The sequence below is a fragment of the Protobothrops mucrosquamatus genome, unplaced genomic scaffold (assembly GCF_001527695.2).
Source record: "Protobothrops mucrosquamatus isolate PMUCROS unplaced genomic scaffold, P.Mucros_1.0 scaffold_222, whole genome shotgun sequence".
In the NCBI taxonomy this organism is placed as follows: domain Eukaryota; kingdom Metazoa; phylum Chordata; class Lepidosauria; order Squamata; family Viperidae; genus Protobothrops; species Protobothrops mucrosquamatus.
The window spans coordinates 41,842-58,738 of record NW_015386298.1 but is presented as its reverse complement, the minus strand read 5'-3'; the positions used below and the strand labels follow the sequence as shown (position 1 = coordinate 58,738).

The 16,897-nt window shown below is 35.1% G+C and overlaps 1 protein-coding gene across 1 annotated transcript in view; it reads left to right on the top strand.

Moving 5' to 3' along the window:
- The window catches only part of LOC107298786 (glutamate receptor ionotropic, kainate 2-like), a gene marked incomplete at its 3' end in the record, with an annotated part of 218,718 nt that overhangs the window by 184,205 nt on the left and 17,616 nt on the right, over window positions 1-16,897 (top strand). The window contains exon 4 of the mRNA XM_015828153.1: window positions 16,535-16,716. Coding sequence (XP_015683639.1) covers window positions 16,535-16,716 — 182 coding nt within the window. The remainder of the gene's footprint in view (window positions 1-16,534; window positions 16,717-16,897) is intronic.

The window sequence follows — 16,897 nt, the reverse complement described above, 5'->3', positions numbered from 1 at the left end:
ATGCTTTAGCCTCCAGTCCCCTAATCATCTTTGTTGCTCTTCTCTGTACTCTTTCTAAAGTCTCAACATCTTTTTTACATCGCGGTGACCAAAACTGGATGCAGTATTCCAAGTGTGGCCTTACCAAGGCATTGTAAAGTGGTATTAACACTTCACGTGATCTTGATTCTATCCCTCTGTTAATGCAGCCTAGCACTGTTCAATCATCTTACAGAATATGTTCAATCATCTTACAGAAACATGCCCCAAATTTAAATTAATTAATAGTTGTTTTAAAAATTGTATATATCTAAAGAACAAATGGCTAGGGAAGGTTTATTAATTTTAATAAACTGTATAATATTTAACAGTTTTCTAATAAAGGTAAAGGTTTCCCATGTCTAGTTGTATCTGACTCTGGAGGGTGGTGCTTATCTGTTTCTTAGTTGTTGTCCAAAGACATTTTTGTGGTCATATGGCCAGCATTATTATATGCCAAGGTGCACGGGATGCTGTTACCTCCCCACCAAAGTGGTACCTATTTATCTACTTGCATTTGTATGCTTTCAAACTACTAGGTTGACAGGAGCTGGGCCAGGACAGGAGCTCACTGTGTCATGTGGTGCTTAGGTCTTGAACCCAGACTGTCAGCTTTCCAGCTGACATCATGCTCAGCCTCTTTAACTGCTGAGCTATCATGCCCACTGCAGTTGTTTAATAGTGTAGATAAATTTTGATTTTGAATAAAACCAGATTAATCTATATGAATAATATGGATTAACCTATAACTATAACTTTTAGTTGATAGCTAACAGTTTACTGTACAGTTAATATCCAGGTTAAGAAGATAAATAGGAGTATAAAATGCCAATTTAAGGATCAAAATTATCTAAGACTCTGGTAAAGAATTTCTTTGGTGCAAAGCATTGCATAAAAGTAAAAATTCAGGTATTAAAATCTCTTTAAATTCTTTATAAAATCCCCATGACCATTTGTCAGGGCCTGGAGATTTTCCATTTGGAACAGTTTTGAAAAATACAGAAATTTCTGAAATAAATAAACAAACTCTTCAGGACCAATTGTGGGAATATTAATCTATTTAAATATTTATTTAACATTTATTTATAGATACATGAGATATGGGAAAAAAGATCTTCTGTTGCAGTATTGGAGAAGGTGATTTTACTGAAATTGTTTGTATTTTTCATGATGAAGAAGGAAGTAATATCTTTCTTTATATATTTTTTCTTTTTTCTTTTTTTCATTTTTTCACATTTTTTTCCTTGGGACTTTTTGCCCCTTTTTTATATTTTTCTCACTTTGCATTACTTTTTATCTTTCACTTTAATCAAAATTATTATTATTTTTTTCAAAAGAAAAGAAAACTGGCGTGGTGTGAAAACCACACTGTTTTCCAATCTAGACCATGAGAAGTATTGTAGTTGGCATTTTAGTTATACTCTACCGCCACTGAAAATGGACAATTCACTGTATATTACTTGTGAAAATCATATTTTTTAAAAAAATCTGGGAAATTGAGATCTATATATTATATTTTAAACTGTGTTGGTAATATATCAACTTATCACAATCTGAAAAATGTTTTTTAAAAGAATTAGATCTGCTTATTTTATTCCAGAGTTTTTAAAGGCAAGTCTTGATCTCTTATTGCATTTCAATGTTTTTAAGAAAAGTTCATGCAGCTTTCTTCTCAAATTTCTAAAATAAGCAACAACAACAAAAAAAACCCCCAGCTATTGTACATGAATTAATCTTCTCTAAATTGAAAGGCAGAAATCAGCTCTATTCTAAAGAGTGCTTTGCAGGGAATAAAAGTTTCAGGTTTCAGTTTAAACAACTGTGCATAATAAAAAATAATAATATCACTTTAATTTGCATAATGATTACTTGCTTTTTTTGCTTACATCGTACAGTGGCAATGTGCCATTTACTGTATGTCTGTTGAGGTTTTAGGTAGAATCTAAATATCATAAGGAACTTTTATCTGTCCTACATATCCTACATTTTTATCTTCCAAATCTTCAGAATTCCATTCAAGCTGCACCAGAGATGTCCCCAAGAGCTTCTGCTCACGAGTATATTAAATTTTTGTTCAGTAAGTGTTACACACATGTTGTCAGGTTTGGCTTATGGTCACTCACTCACACACTCGCAGCCCTGTAAAATAGCCACACCGAAATTATAGTTACCTACATCCTCAAATTGGTCCCTTCTTAATTACTTCCCCTAAGGGACCTTTTCCTGGCTTTTGTCCATTCTGCTTACATGCTTCTTCATCTCTGGCAGCTTTAGCTTAGTCTTATACAAACCTATGAATGAATACAAAAAACAAAAACAAAAACCCAATACCCCAGCTATTCCTTACTCTTAAGAGTGTGCAAAATATTCCTTTAAGGCAGTGTTTCTCAACCTCAACAACTTTAAGATGTGTGGCCCACAATACCCCAGCAAGCATGCTGGCTAGGGGATTCTGGAAATTGAAGTCCGCATAATTAGAATTGTTGAGGATGAGAAACACTGCTGTAGAAGATGGACTGATCCGGCATTGTCTGGACCATCTTAATTTGACTATTTCGGAGTGGTGCAACAGTTTTGCCAGGGTAGATCTTTGGTAAAGGAAGTGGTTCATAGTGTTCTGCCTTATCATAAGTAAAGGGTTTAAAGTTTTCCTCTGTCCAGTCATGACCGACTCAAGGTGGTGTGCTCATCTCTGATTCTCAGCCAAGAGAGCCTGCATTGTTTGAGAGATATTTCCATCATTGTGTGGCCAGCATGAAAATATGGAATCTTCCTGTCAAAGTGCTACTTGTTTATCTACTCATATTTGCATGCTTTCGGACTGCTAGGGTGTCAGGAGCTGGGGCGAATAATGGGAGCTCACCCTGTTATGCTTTCCAGCTGACAAGCTCAGCGTCTTAACCACTGAACCATTGCACCCCCACTGCCACCAGTAAGAAGGGAGAAATCTGAGGCTCTAGGGTCCATGATGATAAGGTGGAAATTGCCATCAATAAGGAAGTCACACCTCATATCTCCAGAAAGCTGCAATATTGTCTTCATTTTGTTTCACGTGGAGCAGCAAACCAATATCAAGGATATTGATAAGTCCTCTGACAGACTCAAGACACCGAAAGAATACAGAAGCCTCATGCTAATTTCAAATCACTGCTGTAATAATAATAATAATAATAATAATAATAATAATAATAATAACAACAACAATAATAACAATAATAATAATAATAATAATAATAATAATAATAATAATAATAATAATAATAATAATAATAAAGTTGGAAGGGACCTTGGAGATCATCTAGTCCAACCCCGTGATCAGGCAGGAAACCCTATACCATTTCAGACAAATGGCTGTCCAGTCTCTTCTTAAAAACTTCCTGTGTTGGAGCATTCACCGCTTCTGGAGGCAGGTTGTTCCACTGGTTAATTGTTCTAAGTGTCAGGAAGTTTCTCCTTAGTTCTAGGTTGCTTCTCTCCTTGATTAGTTTCCATCCGTTGCTTCTTGTCCTGCCTTCAGGCGCTTTGGAGAATAGCTTGACTCCTTCTTCTTTGTGGCAGCCCCTGAGATAATGGAACACTGCTATCATGTCCCCCCTCGTCCTTCTCTTTCCATGGAATTTGGAGCAAATTCCATAGATGAAAGAAAAAGACTTCAGGAATAAAATGCAGTGTGTTTATTTTTTAATGTTTTCTACCCATATATATATTCTGAAGAAATAATGTTTGGATTTTCTGAACAGGGAACATGTAGATGCAGAGTTTATGAATTATTTCATTGTACATTCTAACTTCATTATCATGGTCTGCAGCAGCATTGATCAGTGTACATGAAACTATTGACTATCCCATGCATACATTTATTTGGGAGAATGTGACTTATGATTGCAGATTTTATTCTAATAAATGAGAATCTTGATGATTTGGTGCAGAATCAATTGATCTATATCAGGCATGTCAAACTGCCGGCCCACGGGCCAGATGCATCATATTGAAACCGTGCCCACCTCATTGCCGGCAATGGGGAAAAAGTCACAATACATCGCGAGTTTGACATGCCTGATCTATATCCTATTTTTTGTCAAATGAACAATACCTAGCCAAGAGATTCAGTCAACAAATAGCCGAAGCTCCTTGCCTGGGACTTCTTCTTAGCATGACTTCACTATGAACAAAAAAGATAGGGCAACATAATTATTAGATATGTGTATAGAGTGTAAAAGATAGAGTGTAAATCTTTTCAAGGTTGTCTAGCTCTGAAACTATGAGCTATAATAACAGGAATATAGCAAACAAGGCAATGGTTCCTTTTCTAGAAATGAGATTGGCTAAAAGCAATTTATGTTGGAGTAAGCTGAAATATAAATGTGGGCAATACTTTGAAAGAGTTGTTAAATATAACAGTTGCATTGTATAAAGGACTTTAAATGTTACTTCTACAGGTTTGGAGTGCTCAACAGAAGGAACTATAAAATACATTACAAATAAATAATGCTTTTCAATCCATTTTTTCAAAGTATGAGGATATTGATTCTGGGTGGAGGTGTATTATTCAGCTGCTCAGTAGAGTATGTTTTGAGTAACCTTTGCAGTAACTTCAAGGGCAACACAATTAGTAATTATGTACAAAAGCTAATTATTGCATATTGTCCTTCCTTTAATGAAAACTGATTGCTTTATTAGTTGTGTATTATATAATTGTATTTGTTTTTCAGTCCTAAAAAGTAGAGAAAATTTATATTTTAATTATTGTTCCAATGGTTTTAACTTCTCTGCATTAATAATCTCTCAAGTTTGTGAACATTAAATTGACTTATGCTTAAATATTCTGCTCTTTTAATCCCTATAACTCATTTAACAATTGTGGAAACTCTCAAAGCAGAGAAAGCCTAACCTACAAATAACAACCAAGTAATCCATGAAGTTGAATATAATTAGGGTTCCTTGTCTAAATAAAGTGATGAGTTGTTTCTTTTTACAGTATCTTATAGTAAAAGTGTATTTGCTTGAGTCTAAATGATAAAGCACAATATAGCTGCTTTTTAAAAAATACAATGAAATAATTGTAATAATATGTATAATATATCTCTCCTGTCTGTACCAAAAGTTGGGCCCCATAGACAATTTAGTACATAAATTATATTAAGTGTTCAAATTGTTTGCCATATTTTTCTAAACACTTCCTTACTCATATGATACATGGCCTTTGAACATTCCTAAGCATAGTTTTCTCTGAGGGAAAAAATGTAATTAGTTATTAAAAGGGTGCAATTGTGTATGGAGGGTTGACTTTTGGTACTCCATACTGTATATTAAAAAAATGGAATCAGGGCTAATTTGGCAGGATCGGATGTTCCTGGCTATCTAGAACAGGGCTTTTCAACCAGTGGTACATTAGCACATGGCAGGTGGTATGCGGCCCTGTCCAGCCAAGTGTAGTGGGAGACAGAATGAGCCAGTGCAGCATAGGACTTACTGTGAGAGAGTCCTCCAGAACTGCAGAGTGGCTGGGGCGAGGCAAAGGCCCCAGGCTCACTTCCGGCTCACCCGGATGAGAAAGGAGGAGGAGGGGGACGGAGATAGGAGAGGCTATAAAAGGAGGCAGTTTCGGCAGGAGAGGGAGAGAGAAAAAAAGAAGCAGCCTTGGGAGGAGGTGGAGTCAGCTGTAGCTGCACCGAAGGGAAAGAACGAGGAGGGTGCAGGGAGAGGAGAGGAGATCAAGCAGGCCAGCCATGAGCCGATCTATAACTTCTGTGGCAGCCATCTGTGCTGGCAGCTACAAACAGGCAAGAAATGCAGTGAGGGAGGGGTTGCCCTCCACGAGAAATGAAGAAAGGCAGCAATGAAGAAAGGCAGCATCTCCTGGAGTTGAGGCATGGAGGGAGGGAGGGAGTTGGAGAGTGGAAGGATTCTTATGTGCTTTTGTGACTTTGAAGTTCTGGGATTTGTGCAATGTGGGCTTTGTGTTCTTAAGGAGTGTTTGGCAATTTGTATTTGGCTGATGGCTGATGTATTGTGTTAGCTTCTATTGCTCTGCTATTGTTAGCTGTAAGTTTTGCTGCAGGGATTTTGAAGTATTTTTCTCCTGAATGAATTTGCCTGTAGCATTCCTTTACTTATGAATGGAGCCATTTGGGGAGGCTGCCTTAGCCAGCAGCCAATACTTACATTTTTTTCTTCCTTAAGTGCCTGCTGCTGGCTCCTTAATTTTCTTTTCTAGCAGTAGCTAATTCTTAAAGGGGAATGTGCCTTTTCAAGCTAGTTCCCTCAGCAGCTTGTCTTTTCCGTCTGTGGAGACTTTTCCTTGTTTGATGAATATATGGAAGACGGAAAATATGGGGGGTGTTTCAAATTGTTCCTTCAGAAGGAGATGGGAATGAGAGAGTGGGAGGCAGGAAAGGAGGGAGGGAGGGAAGGAAGCCCTGCCTTAGCACTTGGCCACCAGCAGCCTGCCATTGACTTTGCTTGTCAAAAGGTTGCAAAAGAGGATCACATGACCCTGGGACACTGTGACCATCATAAATATGAATCAGTTGCCAAGAATCCAAATGTAAATCACATGACCCTGGGCATGCTGCAATGGTCATAAGTGTGAAAAATGGCCATAAGTCATTTCAGTGAAATTGCAACTTTTGAACATTTTTGGTCATCAAGTTTTTGATACCTTGCTAGCTGGTACTCGAATATTGCCATATCCTAAAAGTGGTACAATTGGTGAAAAGGTTGAAAAGCCTTCATCTAGAATTCTCAGTATCTCACCATTTCCCCTGTTGGATCAGTTATGTTCCAGTGTGATCCCCAATTAAATATCTATGATTACAAGGACACTTTGCATTCATGGACAGAACTAAAATTCAGTAGAGGATATTTTACTTTAGTATTTTTATTTTACAAATCTTTAGGCACCATCTACCTGAAGAAACTCTGGGCAGTAAACAGAATGAAAACACAGTACATTAAAAAGGAGACTATTTAAAACATTGAGGCCCTGATAATACTCATGTGTACCTATCAATAACCCCAGACCAGCTGTATCAACAATCTGGGTTAAAAAACCAGGTCTTCACCACTTTCCTGAAGATCAACAGAATCGGGGCCATCTGTATCATGGGGGGGGGGGGAGCTTGCTCCATAAGGCAGGCACCATCACAGTGATAGTAGGCTTCTTAGGTCCTAATAGGCAACATTATTTCATAGAAGGAAACTACCCAGTCAGAGGTAGTAGACGTCAGTGACAGTCAGGAGTTACTCTCTAGTTTTCCATACCTTTTAGAAGCTATATTTTCAAGATCATAAAAGGTTGTCAAAGAAAAAGAAAGTCATTTTGCTTCAAGTACACATGTTGGGAGAATTCACAGAAGGCAATGAATAATAATAGCATCCTAATAGTATAGTTAGAGTATTATAATAGTCTAGTAATTAGTAACAATACACACATAGTCATGGGAAATTTCAATAATTTGAGATATTGCAGGAGTAGCTGACTGGACAGATAGACTTTGATAACCTTGGTTACCTAGCCAGAAAATTGATAAGTATAAATGATATCCTAGACCTTTATAGCATAGATTATGTTTTCCACAGAAAATTGTTGGGTGAAGACATTTATAGGTTTAAAATAAAACAAATAAGATCTTAATGATTGCATCAAAAGAAGGTAAAATATTGAAATAATTTCAGAAAGAACATTTACTTTGAAGATATGGCATATAAGTGTGACTATAAAAACATAATAGCTTGAAATGAGATTAGAAAATTGGAAAACCAAAACATCCCATATTTGAAATACACTTAAAGGAAATTAGTCAACATCAGAAGAAGCTGGTGGCTTAAGAATGGTACATTAAAAAGGGGAAAGGAAGAAATGCCTTTTTTTTTCAGTCCAAGAACAAGCACTACACACAAATACCATCAAAGCAAAAGGAGAAAATCTCAATTTGGATAGTAAATGCCAATTGTGCTGAGTTAAGAATGAAATGATTGACCATATAATAACTGGATGAAAGCAAAATCTCAGATTTTCACAGATAATCACAGAGACCAATTATAAAAAAGGGCATGAACAAGTTGGAAGGATACTACATTGGAATCTATACAAAAACATGGATATATCATCAATAATAATACTGAAAACCTGAAATTATATTAAATTAATTGTCAGAAGACAATGGTGGGATTTTAAATTTCAGACTGCCTGACACCTGAGATATAACACATTGTTGTCATTGTGAAAACCATATTTGGTTTATTGATGCAGCCTCATTGAAGAAAGGAATACAAAACATTGTAAAATATTGATATTTACAAATAACAGATTGGAAACATTTGAAGAAGTTGACAATATAGCATTTGTTATTAGAGCACTAGGTACAATCCAACACAGACCTAAAAAAGAAATTGGACTGCTTAAAGATGGAACAACTACAAACAAAGGCTCTTTGGGGATATCTCATCCATAATTAGATTCTATCTTTGCAACCTCTAAGCCCTTAGGTAGATTTTGAATCAAAAAGAAGAAAAATGACTAACATTGGCTGTGACATATAATTAGTAGAATTGGAGAACATAAGTACAACAGTTTGGTCATTGGATTTTCTGAATCAAGTTTAAGCTTTTAAATGGTTTTAACAAGAGCCCCATGAAAATTGTGCACAATCTGTCATCCATACAATTGAATGTGGGGGACAAAGCCCCCCCTTTATATACAATTGAAAACTTGAATCAAGTGTGATATTTAGAAGTGAAAGTAAATCTCTCATTGATAAGCGAATGAGAAGTTTCATGAAAAACATAGAGAAACATTAGCCTCCTTGAAATAGGTTATTATAAAGACAGATGTGTGTATTACCACTTCAGGAACTCTTGGGTTTTGAAGGGCCTCAAGTTTTTGCTTAAAATGTAGTGTCTGATGCCATCATTTTCTTTGTCTACCCTAAATGGACAAACTGAAAGGATTAGAATGGATTATTATCCTAAGCAATTATGCAGTTTATTTGGTCTTGGTTTAGCACAGTGTCTGAAAACAAGGCATGTTAAGTGTGCCAAATATATAAATCCATTCATTTAAGTCTGTAAATTGTGGTTTAAGGCTGTCAAGGTTTTCAAATTCAGTGTGACAATTAAATCTTCTCCCCACTCTACATTCCAAGCAGATATGAGAAGGTTAGATAAGTAGATTTATTGCTGAGAATTCAAAAGCCATATATATGTCTAGAATTCTTGCCATTTATGTAGATAAATTTGAGCCTCTTCTTTCCTTTTCAATCAATGGCTACAGTATATACTATACTACACCTCCTTGTTTCCTGGCCTTCAAGGTTTTTACCCTTGTTCCTGCTTTACAAAATGGTTTTGTGTGAAGAAAGAATTCGGGATTCCTGCCTCCCCAGTTTCAGTCCTTATAGTGGCTCAACATGTTGTGTTGATCCTAATATAATCTCCGTCCGTTTTCTCTACTTGGTTTGTTCTTAAAGGGCACGGGTCTCTTGCTATGTTGGTATTTTCTGAGGTTGCTATTTTCTTTTTCTTGGGGTTGATCACTTTCTTTCTGCTCGCATACGCCGGTTGCTTTCACTCGCTTACACTTATCCCCTTTTTTGGTTCTATTCCAGGATCCATCTGATCTTCCTTGGTGGGGTTGTGTGCATGTGTGCTTGGGGGAGGGGGTATATTGAATGGATCCGGGCATCTATCAGGGTAGTCTCTGATGGATATGCTCCTGCATGTGTTCTCCCACTCAGGAGCGCTGCCTTCTTCCATGGACATCCGTGGGTATATTGACCCACTTCTGGTTGTCCCCCCCATCTTAAGGTCCTTTACTGCTCGATCATTCATTGGGTTTTTGTTTTAATATTATTGTTTAATATTATCCTGGTGCTCAGACTATTTTATTTCTATTATATGGATTTACCCAGGATTCACATTTTTAGTATAATTAGAGAATATATATATATATATATACATATATATCTCACACAATCAAAGTCACAGCCATTGGTTTTTATCATTGTATAAATAAGGCTTGCTATGCAATTGCAATAATCATAGCTTAACATGGTTTTACTGAAGTGGATTTTTTCATGTTTCATAGTTCATATTTCCTCTAGATATCGAGCCACGAAAATATTTCATTTTTTTAACATCTATGATAGCAGGTCTGTTTTTCTCCCCCTTCCTCTATACATGTACAAAGCAATTTTTCATGTCGATGTCAACAATTCTGAAGATCATTGTTTCCCCTCTATCCGCTTCCGTCTCTGAAAATATTCTCATTGTGATTCAGCTCCCCTTTGTGCTGCATAGTGATAAATCCTCATCCTACACATTTGGCAGTTTAGGGAACAGTTTTCACAACATGCATTCAGCTAACAACTCTCATATATTTTACTGTCAAGGGTATTTTGCTTAGCATCTCTTCAAAACATATGCTCATTGAGGTTATGCATAAAATAATGGGAGTTTAGATCAACCCTTAATAATTGGTGCCATGTGCTCATCCAATGTCTTATGCTCCAACTCCACTTTGGTAATTTTACAGGGGATAAACTTTGAAAGGTTGAAAGAAAAGCTGCTGGAGGGTGTCTGATTTTTAAAATCTAAGGGCAATGCATAGTGATTTTAGCATTTCCCACCTCCAGAGTCTCCTTGATACAGTCCCTCTTCTGAAGGCTTCTCTTTTTTTTCTCCTACTAGTGCTCATTCTAGTACTCAGTTCTCTGAAGTATTTCTGAAGGTGGAGAAACTTTTTGGGGCAGCATCTGTGAATGACAAGCCAGGCAGGGTTAATTTTCAATTCTGCATCGCACTTTTGCTACTAAAATTAATAATAAAATTAATAACAAGACCAAGTCTGGGGTGAGAGCCAGATTGCTAGAGTAGTGAAGGTACTGGCCTAGAAACTAGGAGTTCTAGACCTGTCTTAGGTATAAAAGCCGGCTGGATGAATTTCAGCTAGTTATCCTCTCTCAGTCCAACCATCCCTACAGGGTTGAGGACATGAGAAAAAGAGAAGGCAGGAATATTACATAGACAGTATTTGAGTGGAACAATTTTAAAAAGGCAGGATAAAAATATAATAATAATTTAAAAAATTAGATCTTCCTTCACTACTTTCCCTGGAGGACTTCTGTGCTAAACATACAAAACTACTATAATCACATCGAGAATTGTTTTAAAATTAGCTTACCCAAAACATTTATTCTGTTTTGTTCTAATTACCCTAGGTTTTTCAACTTTGTACTTCAGTTTTCATTGCCCCATTCATTTTTTTAAAATGTGCTCTTACAATTATCCCCTGATTGAGTAACTGATGAGTTTATCTTATTACTGTGTGTACATACTTAGCACAGCATGCTTAAATACAATGTTCCTTTTCTGTTGGTTACAGGTTTGCAGTTCATTTATTCTTTTTTGTGAGTCTGCTATGAGTCTGCTAATAGACCTGTATTTATTTATCTATCTATCTTTTGTTAAAAAAAAATATATTTGTACCTCTGAAGAAAAAAATAGGGCTGCCAAGCAATTAATAATACTAGAAAATGAAAACTCAGGCAGTTAAAGGTGCATTGTCAGACAGTTTTTAAAGTACAAGATGCTAATAAGTCCCAACACCATTTTTAGCTCTACTGGTTGATTGAATTAATGAACAAATGAACTGAGTAAGAAAGAACCTTTTTCATTTCTGACATTCCAATTATGAAACATCTTTCCAAAGAAAAGCTGGATTAAAGTACAATGTGACTACTTGTCTTTTTCTCCAAGACAACGTTTCTCAGTTTTAACCTGTGTTTTTCTTATTAGCATAATTAAGGTTACATTTGATTGTCAGTCTTATTTAAATTTAGCTCAGTGTTAAGTTTTCTCAGATGAACTAATACAGGTGACATTCAAATATAAACTAATCACTAAATAACCATTCATACCTACATTATGATTACAATTCCAATCTTCCTGTGAGCCTGAGAAATAAGCAGGAACCATAATGACATTTCTATTATCTGTTTATTTTCTACTACAATAAGGTGGATGGGAAATGGAAGATTTAAATATAGCATATTTTCTTGGAAACGAGATATGCTATCTGGGCTGAAAAGTTTGAATACTCTGAGCAAGTTATAAGATATGAATAGCTTTTCTTTGCTTTTACAGGTTTGATATTTGGTTTCATTCTTGATTATTAAATTCAGGACATTATAGATTCATGGTGAAACTTCCTATAGAATATTTCTAGGACCATTGTCTTGAACTACAGTATAATGTTGTTTATCTCTGTGAGTGCAATGTAGGAACCAACCCCTTAACTCAGTGCTTAGTATTATGCATGAATCATGTTGCTATGGTTTACTCAACAACCCATAATACTGCATAATATGAAAGCTGCTTTTTTTCTCCTGTAGAGAAAAGAGAAATGTTCAGTCTTATCATTTATTGGTGCCGCCTCCTTTGAAAATTCTCATTAGCATACTACATTTGCCCATGGGTTCAAGTTCTAAATCCTATACTTTAGCCTGCAATACTAATAATAATATTTATTTGGTCAGGATATATTTTATTAAGCAGTGAGATTTTTACTTTGCATGAAGAAGATGTCAGCTTCAATTCCCAATATTTCCAGGGCTGGAATAGTTTCATATCTGAAATCCTAGAGAACAGTGTCAGTCACTTCATATAACAATGAGCAAGTTGCACCAATGGAATAACATAGCATAATGCAGCCACCTTAATTCCTACATATTCTAGTGTTTGTTCCTCTCTTCTTTGTCATTCCTCTTTGTCTTCTCTTATAACTTTTAAGAGTTCCAGTGTTCCATGGTTGGCAGAGTGCTATTAATTTTTTTCCAAGAGGCTCTTAGAAAACTCTATTGAATTTTTATAAATCAAGTTAGTTAAATAGTTTTTAGTGAGGCATTCTTATGGCTTCATTGATAATCCATTCATATACTCAACATTCGTGAATGGTTAATGCATCATCTTCTGATGATGGGGTATAAGTGTAAATTTCTGTGGATGAATTTGTAGCACACAGTTGACAATCAATTAGTGATAGGTTAATTTATTATTCTTTTATTCTTCCTCTTCACCCTTCTTACGTATTCAGCATCTTAGCACACATAATGCAAGGAGTAATCTAGCATCCAAACAAGATAATTTACAATCCTGCTTGCCTAGTTGTTATATTGGACAAGATTATGCTTACTATTTTGTTCTATATGATATAGTGTTAGATTAATCTAATCTTCATAGTTTTAAACTGCTAAAGTGATATTGAAAGCCAGCTCTCATAAATGATAATCAGACACAAAATGATCTTTACTGGCGTCATCTTTCTGAATTATTTGGAATAGTTTTTCTATACACCTTGTTCAAAGATGATGGAAACTGGCCTTTAGGAAATCTATTTGCTAGACTGAAAGTTTTTCATAAATACCGGTTTGCTGAATTCCATGTAAGTTGCATATTCAGTTTTTCTCAGCAAGATTAACTTTGAATTCCCAAGTGTCTGCAGGAAAAAGGAGCCATTGGACAGAATTACAATTGTAAGTCATGACAGTTGTAAGTTGAGGCACCCACATAACCTGACACAATATTACAACTGTTTTCACAGTGGTCATTAAGCAAATCACACAATTGTAAGTCCAAACCCAATCTCCTGAATGGGTGTTGGCTAGAACTGGTGTATCCTTTCTAAGGCTATCATAACTCCAAAGAGTTGCTAAACTACTGACTGTAAGCCAAGGACTATTGATAATTGAAGACAGCTATAATCAGGAAATTGGTCTGCAGGAAATGCATTATGAACCCTGCAGAGATATTTGTTGATTTTTTTAAAAAGAAAATGACATGTATATAGAGCTAATAAATACTGTGATGTCAAAAGCTTTTTGCTGGAAACTAAACTGCGCAATTCTACCTTACTACAGTATAAACATGCTAAGGTGCTTCCAGGTAATCAGTTTTTCTGTAGTCCAGCATTAATAGTTTTCTTAGCATTTTTATGGTCTCATTTATCAAGAAACTTTATAGTAAAATGCCTGCCAACTAAGGATAAAAATGTTAATTCTCATTTTTGTGTACTAGTGAGCTAAGAATAGTTCATGATGCTTAAAACAGATTATTTACTTATTTTCCTAAATGGTAAAAAAATGGTTTGAGGTATTTTTATGGTTTTGCAGGAGTGATTTTTACACTCCTACAACTTGTAAATCACTCAGAGTTGCTTTTTACAGATTGGGTCACAATCTAATAAAATATTTAAAATTCAAGAAGTCTGTGATTGATGTTAACATTTAATAAACATCACCAAAGCTATATAGTATGTAGAAAATATATTTATCATTTTTAAAGAAAGTAGTTTTCATCCAGTCCTTATTCCACTGTCTGAATTCCCAACATTAATTCTAAGTATTCATTTACATAGAGTTGTGTAATTGTGCTATGTTCAGGGTCATATTTGGCCTATGAGAGATTCATTTAAAAAACACAGACAAAAACTTCACAATTTGATCAGTTATGATTGTAGAAATATTGTGCATTTTATTGTTATTATTAGACATGTATATCTTGTACTTTTTATTCTTAAATTTAGAGTAAGAGGTTATTTTATTATATAGCTGTAGTGTTATTTTGGTTATTTAATTTGTGTATTTTTAATATTATGTTTTTGTCTTTTTGTTTTAACTTAGAGTAAGAAGTACTTTATTATACACTTGTATCTATACCAAAGAAAGTCAAAAGTTTTTCCTTTTGTATTTTTTCATATTTTTGTCACTTTTTAACTTCTTTACCCATTTAATCTCTTCCTCTCCCCTTTTTATTTTACTTTCTATTTTATTTCTTTCTGAAACTCATTAAAGTTTGTTTAAAAAGCAAACAGATATAATGTAATTTATTTTTAATAAAAATCAAATACAAATTTTCTTTCAGTCATGTAATCTTAATTTCTAGTTCTCTTCATTTTAAAAACTACAGTTTGACACCAAATTTGGAGACTGCAGTCAAGATTCTGAGGGAAATAGATTTAACATTGATAATCTTAGCGGTCTTGATTTATTCTCATTTACTTTTTCAGCAATGGGGACTTTTGGAATTTTGGGAGAATGCATTGATCGCCTCTTTGATAATTTGCAATATGATTGTTATGGTGAACCTCACCCATGTCTGAGAAGCATTGATGAGGTTGTTCCCTACCAATCTATCCAGCACTACCACCCTGCCTTTTACAGTATGTTCCCAGTTTGCCTTTCTGTTTTTCTTCCTGCTCTGTGAGCAAATTTTCAAATAAAATATCTGATTGCAGCTCATACCATTTTTATTTTTAAAAGATGCTTCTGAAGGACTATGTTGGATTAAGATACATTCTTGGGAACAAAAATTATGTTGGAGGCTGACACTTCACCGCATTACATATAACTTCTTACTTATATACATTTTAATTTTAAAAAAGAATCTAATATAAGGACAAGCCATTTGGTTGGTATCAGGGGAAACTTTCACCCAGTTAATAATATATCAAATAACACTGAACGGATGCATGCCCATAGTTTATAATATCATTCCATCTTGGATTTATATTGCAAGGCTTTACCTACTGCAGATGGGAATATGTTTTAGACAGCCGAACCTGTGTTGAATATGAACATGAAATTATAGACTTAACCCTTAGCTAAATATCCATTTGGACAAAAATATGTGATACCTCCATTAAATCTGTTTTTTTCATATTTTCATGTTTTTTCAATCTTAAATTCTGTCACTCTATTGCCATATTAGTCTGACTCTTATTCTGTAACACTGCATTTTGTATGCATTTATTTTTTGGCGGGGTTGCGATGGCCTGTTAAATCTATAAGTTCAATGTTATTCTATCCCAATATGCAAATGCCCTTTTTTAAAAATTGCAGATATAGAATGTTTTCCCTCATGCGGTTAGTGCACCTGGTAAAATCTCTAATATGGCAGCTTTAGTTTCTGTCATGCATAACTTAATAACTGAATTATTGCAATGAATGAAGCAATCCTAATTATATGATTAAGGAGGCTAAATATCTTCAGAACATTGATGCAGATGATCTGAGGATGGTCCATGCAGAGCCTAATGAAGGAAATCTATATGCAAGATTTTTAAAATAGGGTGATTACAAACTATTAGTGAAACATATTGGTCTAAATCAATTAATGTGCCACTACCTATTATGAGGAAGAAAATTAGCATAATTCTCAAATAAGGAAGATTTGTTTCATGGGGTAAGCTGAGCTCCTTATTTTTCAATCAATATTAGCAAAGAAGGAAAGGGAGAGGCTTTGGCGAGGAAGTACTCATGTACTGTTTTCAAATGTTGGTTTATGTACATACTTTATATAATGGTCAGTAAATGAAAAGGAAACACATTTTAGAAGTACAGCAGTGATGATAAGCTAGAAGCTCTTGTGTCAGTTTATTAGCATTTTGATAGCCTCCTTTTGTTCTTACTATAATGTATCTTCTGAAACCCTTTGTCTTATCTTATTTCTCTGAACAAAGGTCTCATTCGATTGCAAGAACTTATTAAGGCTCCATCAAGGTACAATTTGCGTCTAAAAATTCGCCAGCTACCCTCTGACACCAAGGATGCCAAGCCTTTGCTCAAGGAGATGAAAAGAGGCAAAGAATTCCACGTCATCTTTGACTGCAGTCATGAGATGGCAGCAGGTATTTTAAAACAGGTAAGCATACCTTTTCCCTTTCTCTTATCCTTTCTCAGAGACAATAGACATTTTGAAGTCAGTGTGGTTGGCCTTAACACAGACATTAACCTATGAGTTGCAGGTACATGGAAGCATGATTCAGTCATTCTTTTTTTATTATTAGTTTTCTATTATTACAATTCATTTATGCTTAAAAAAC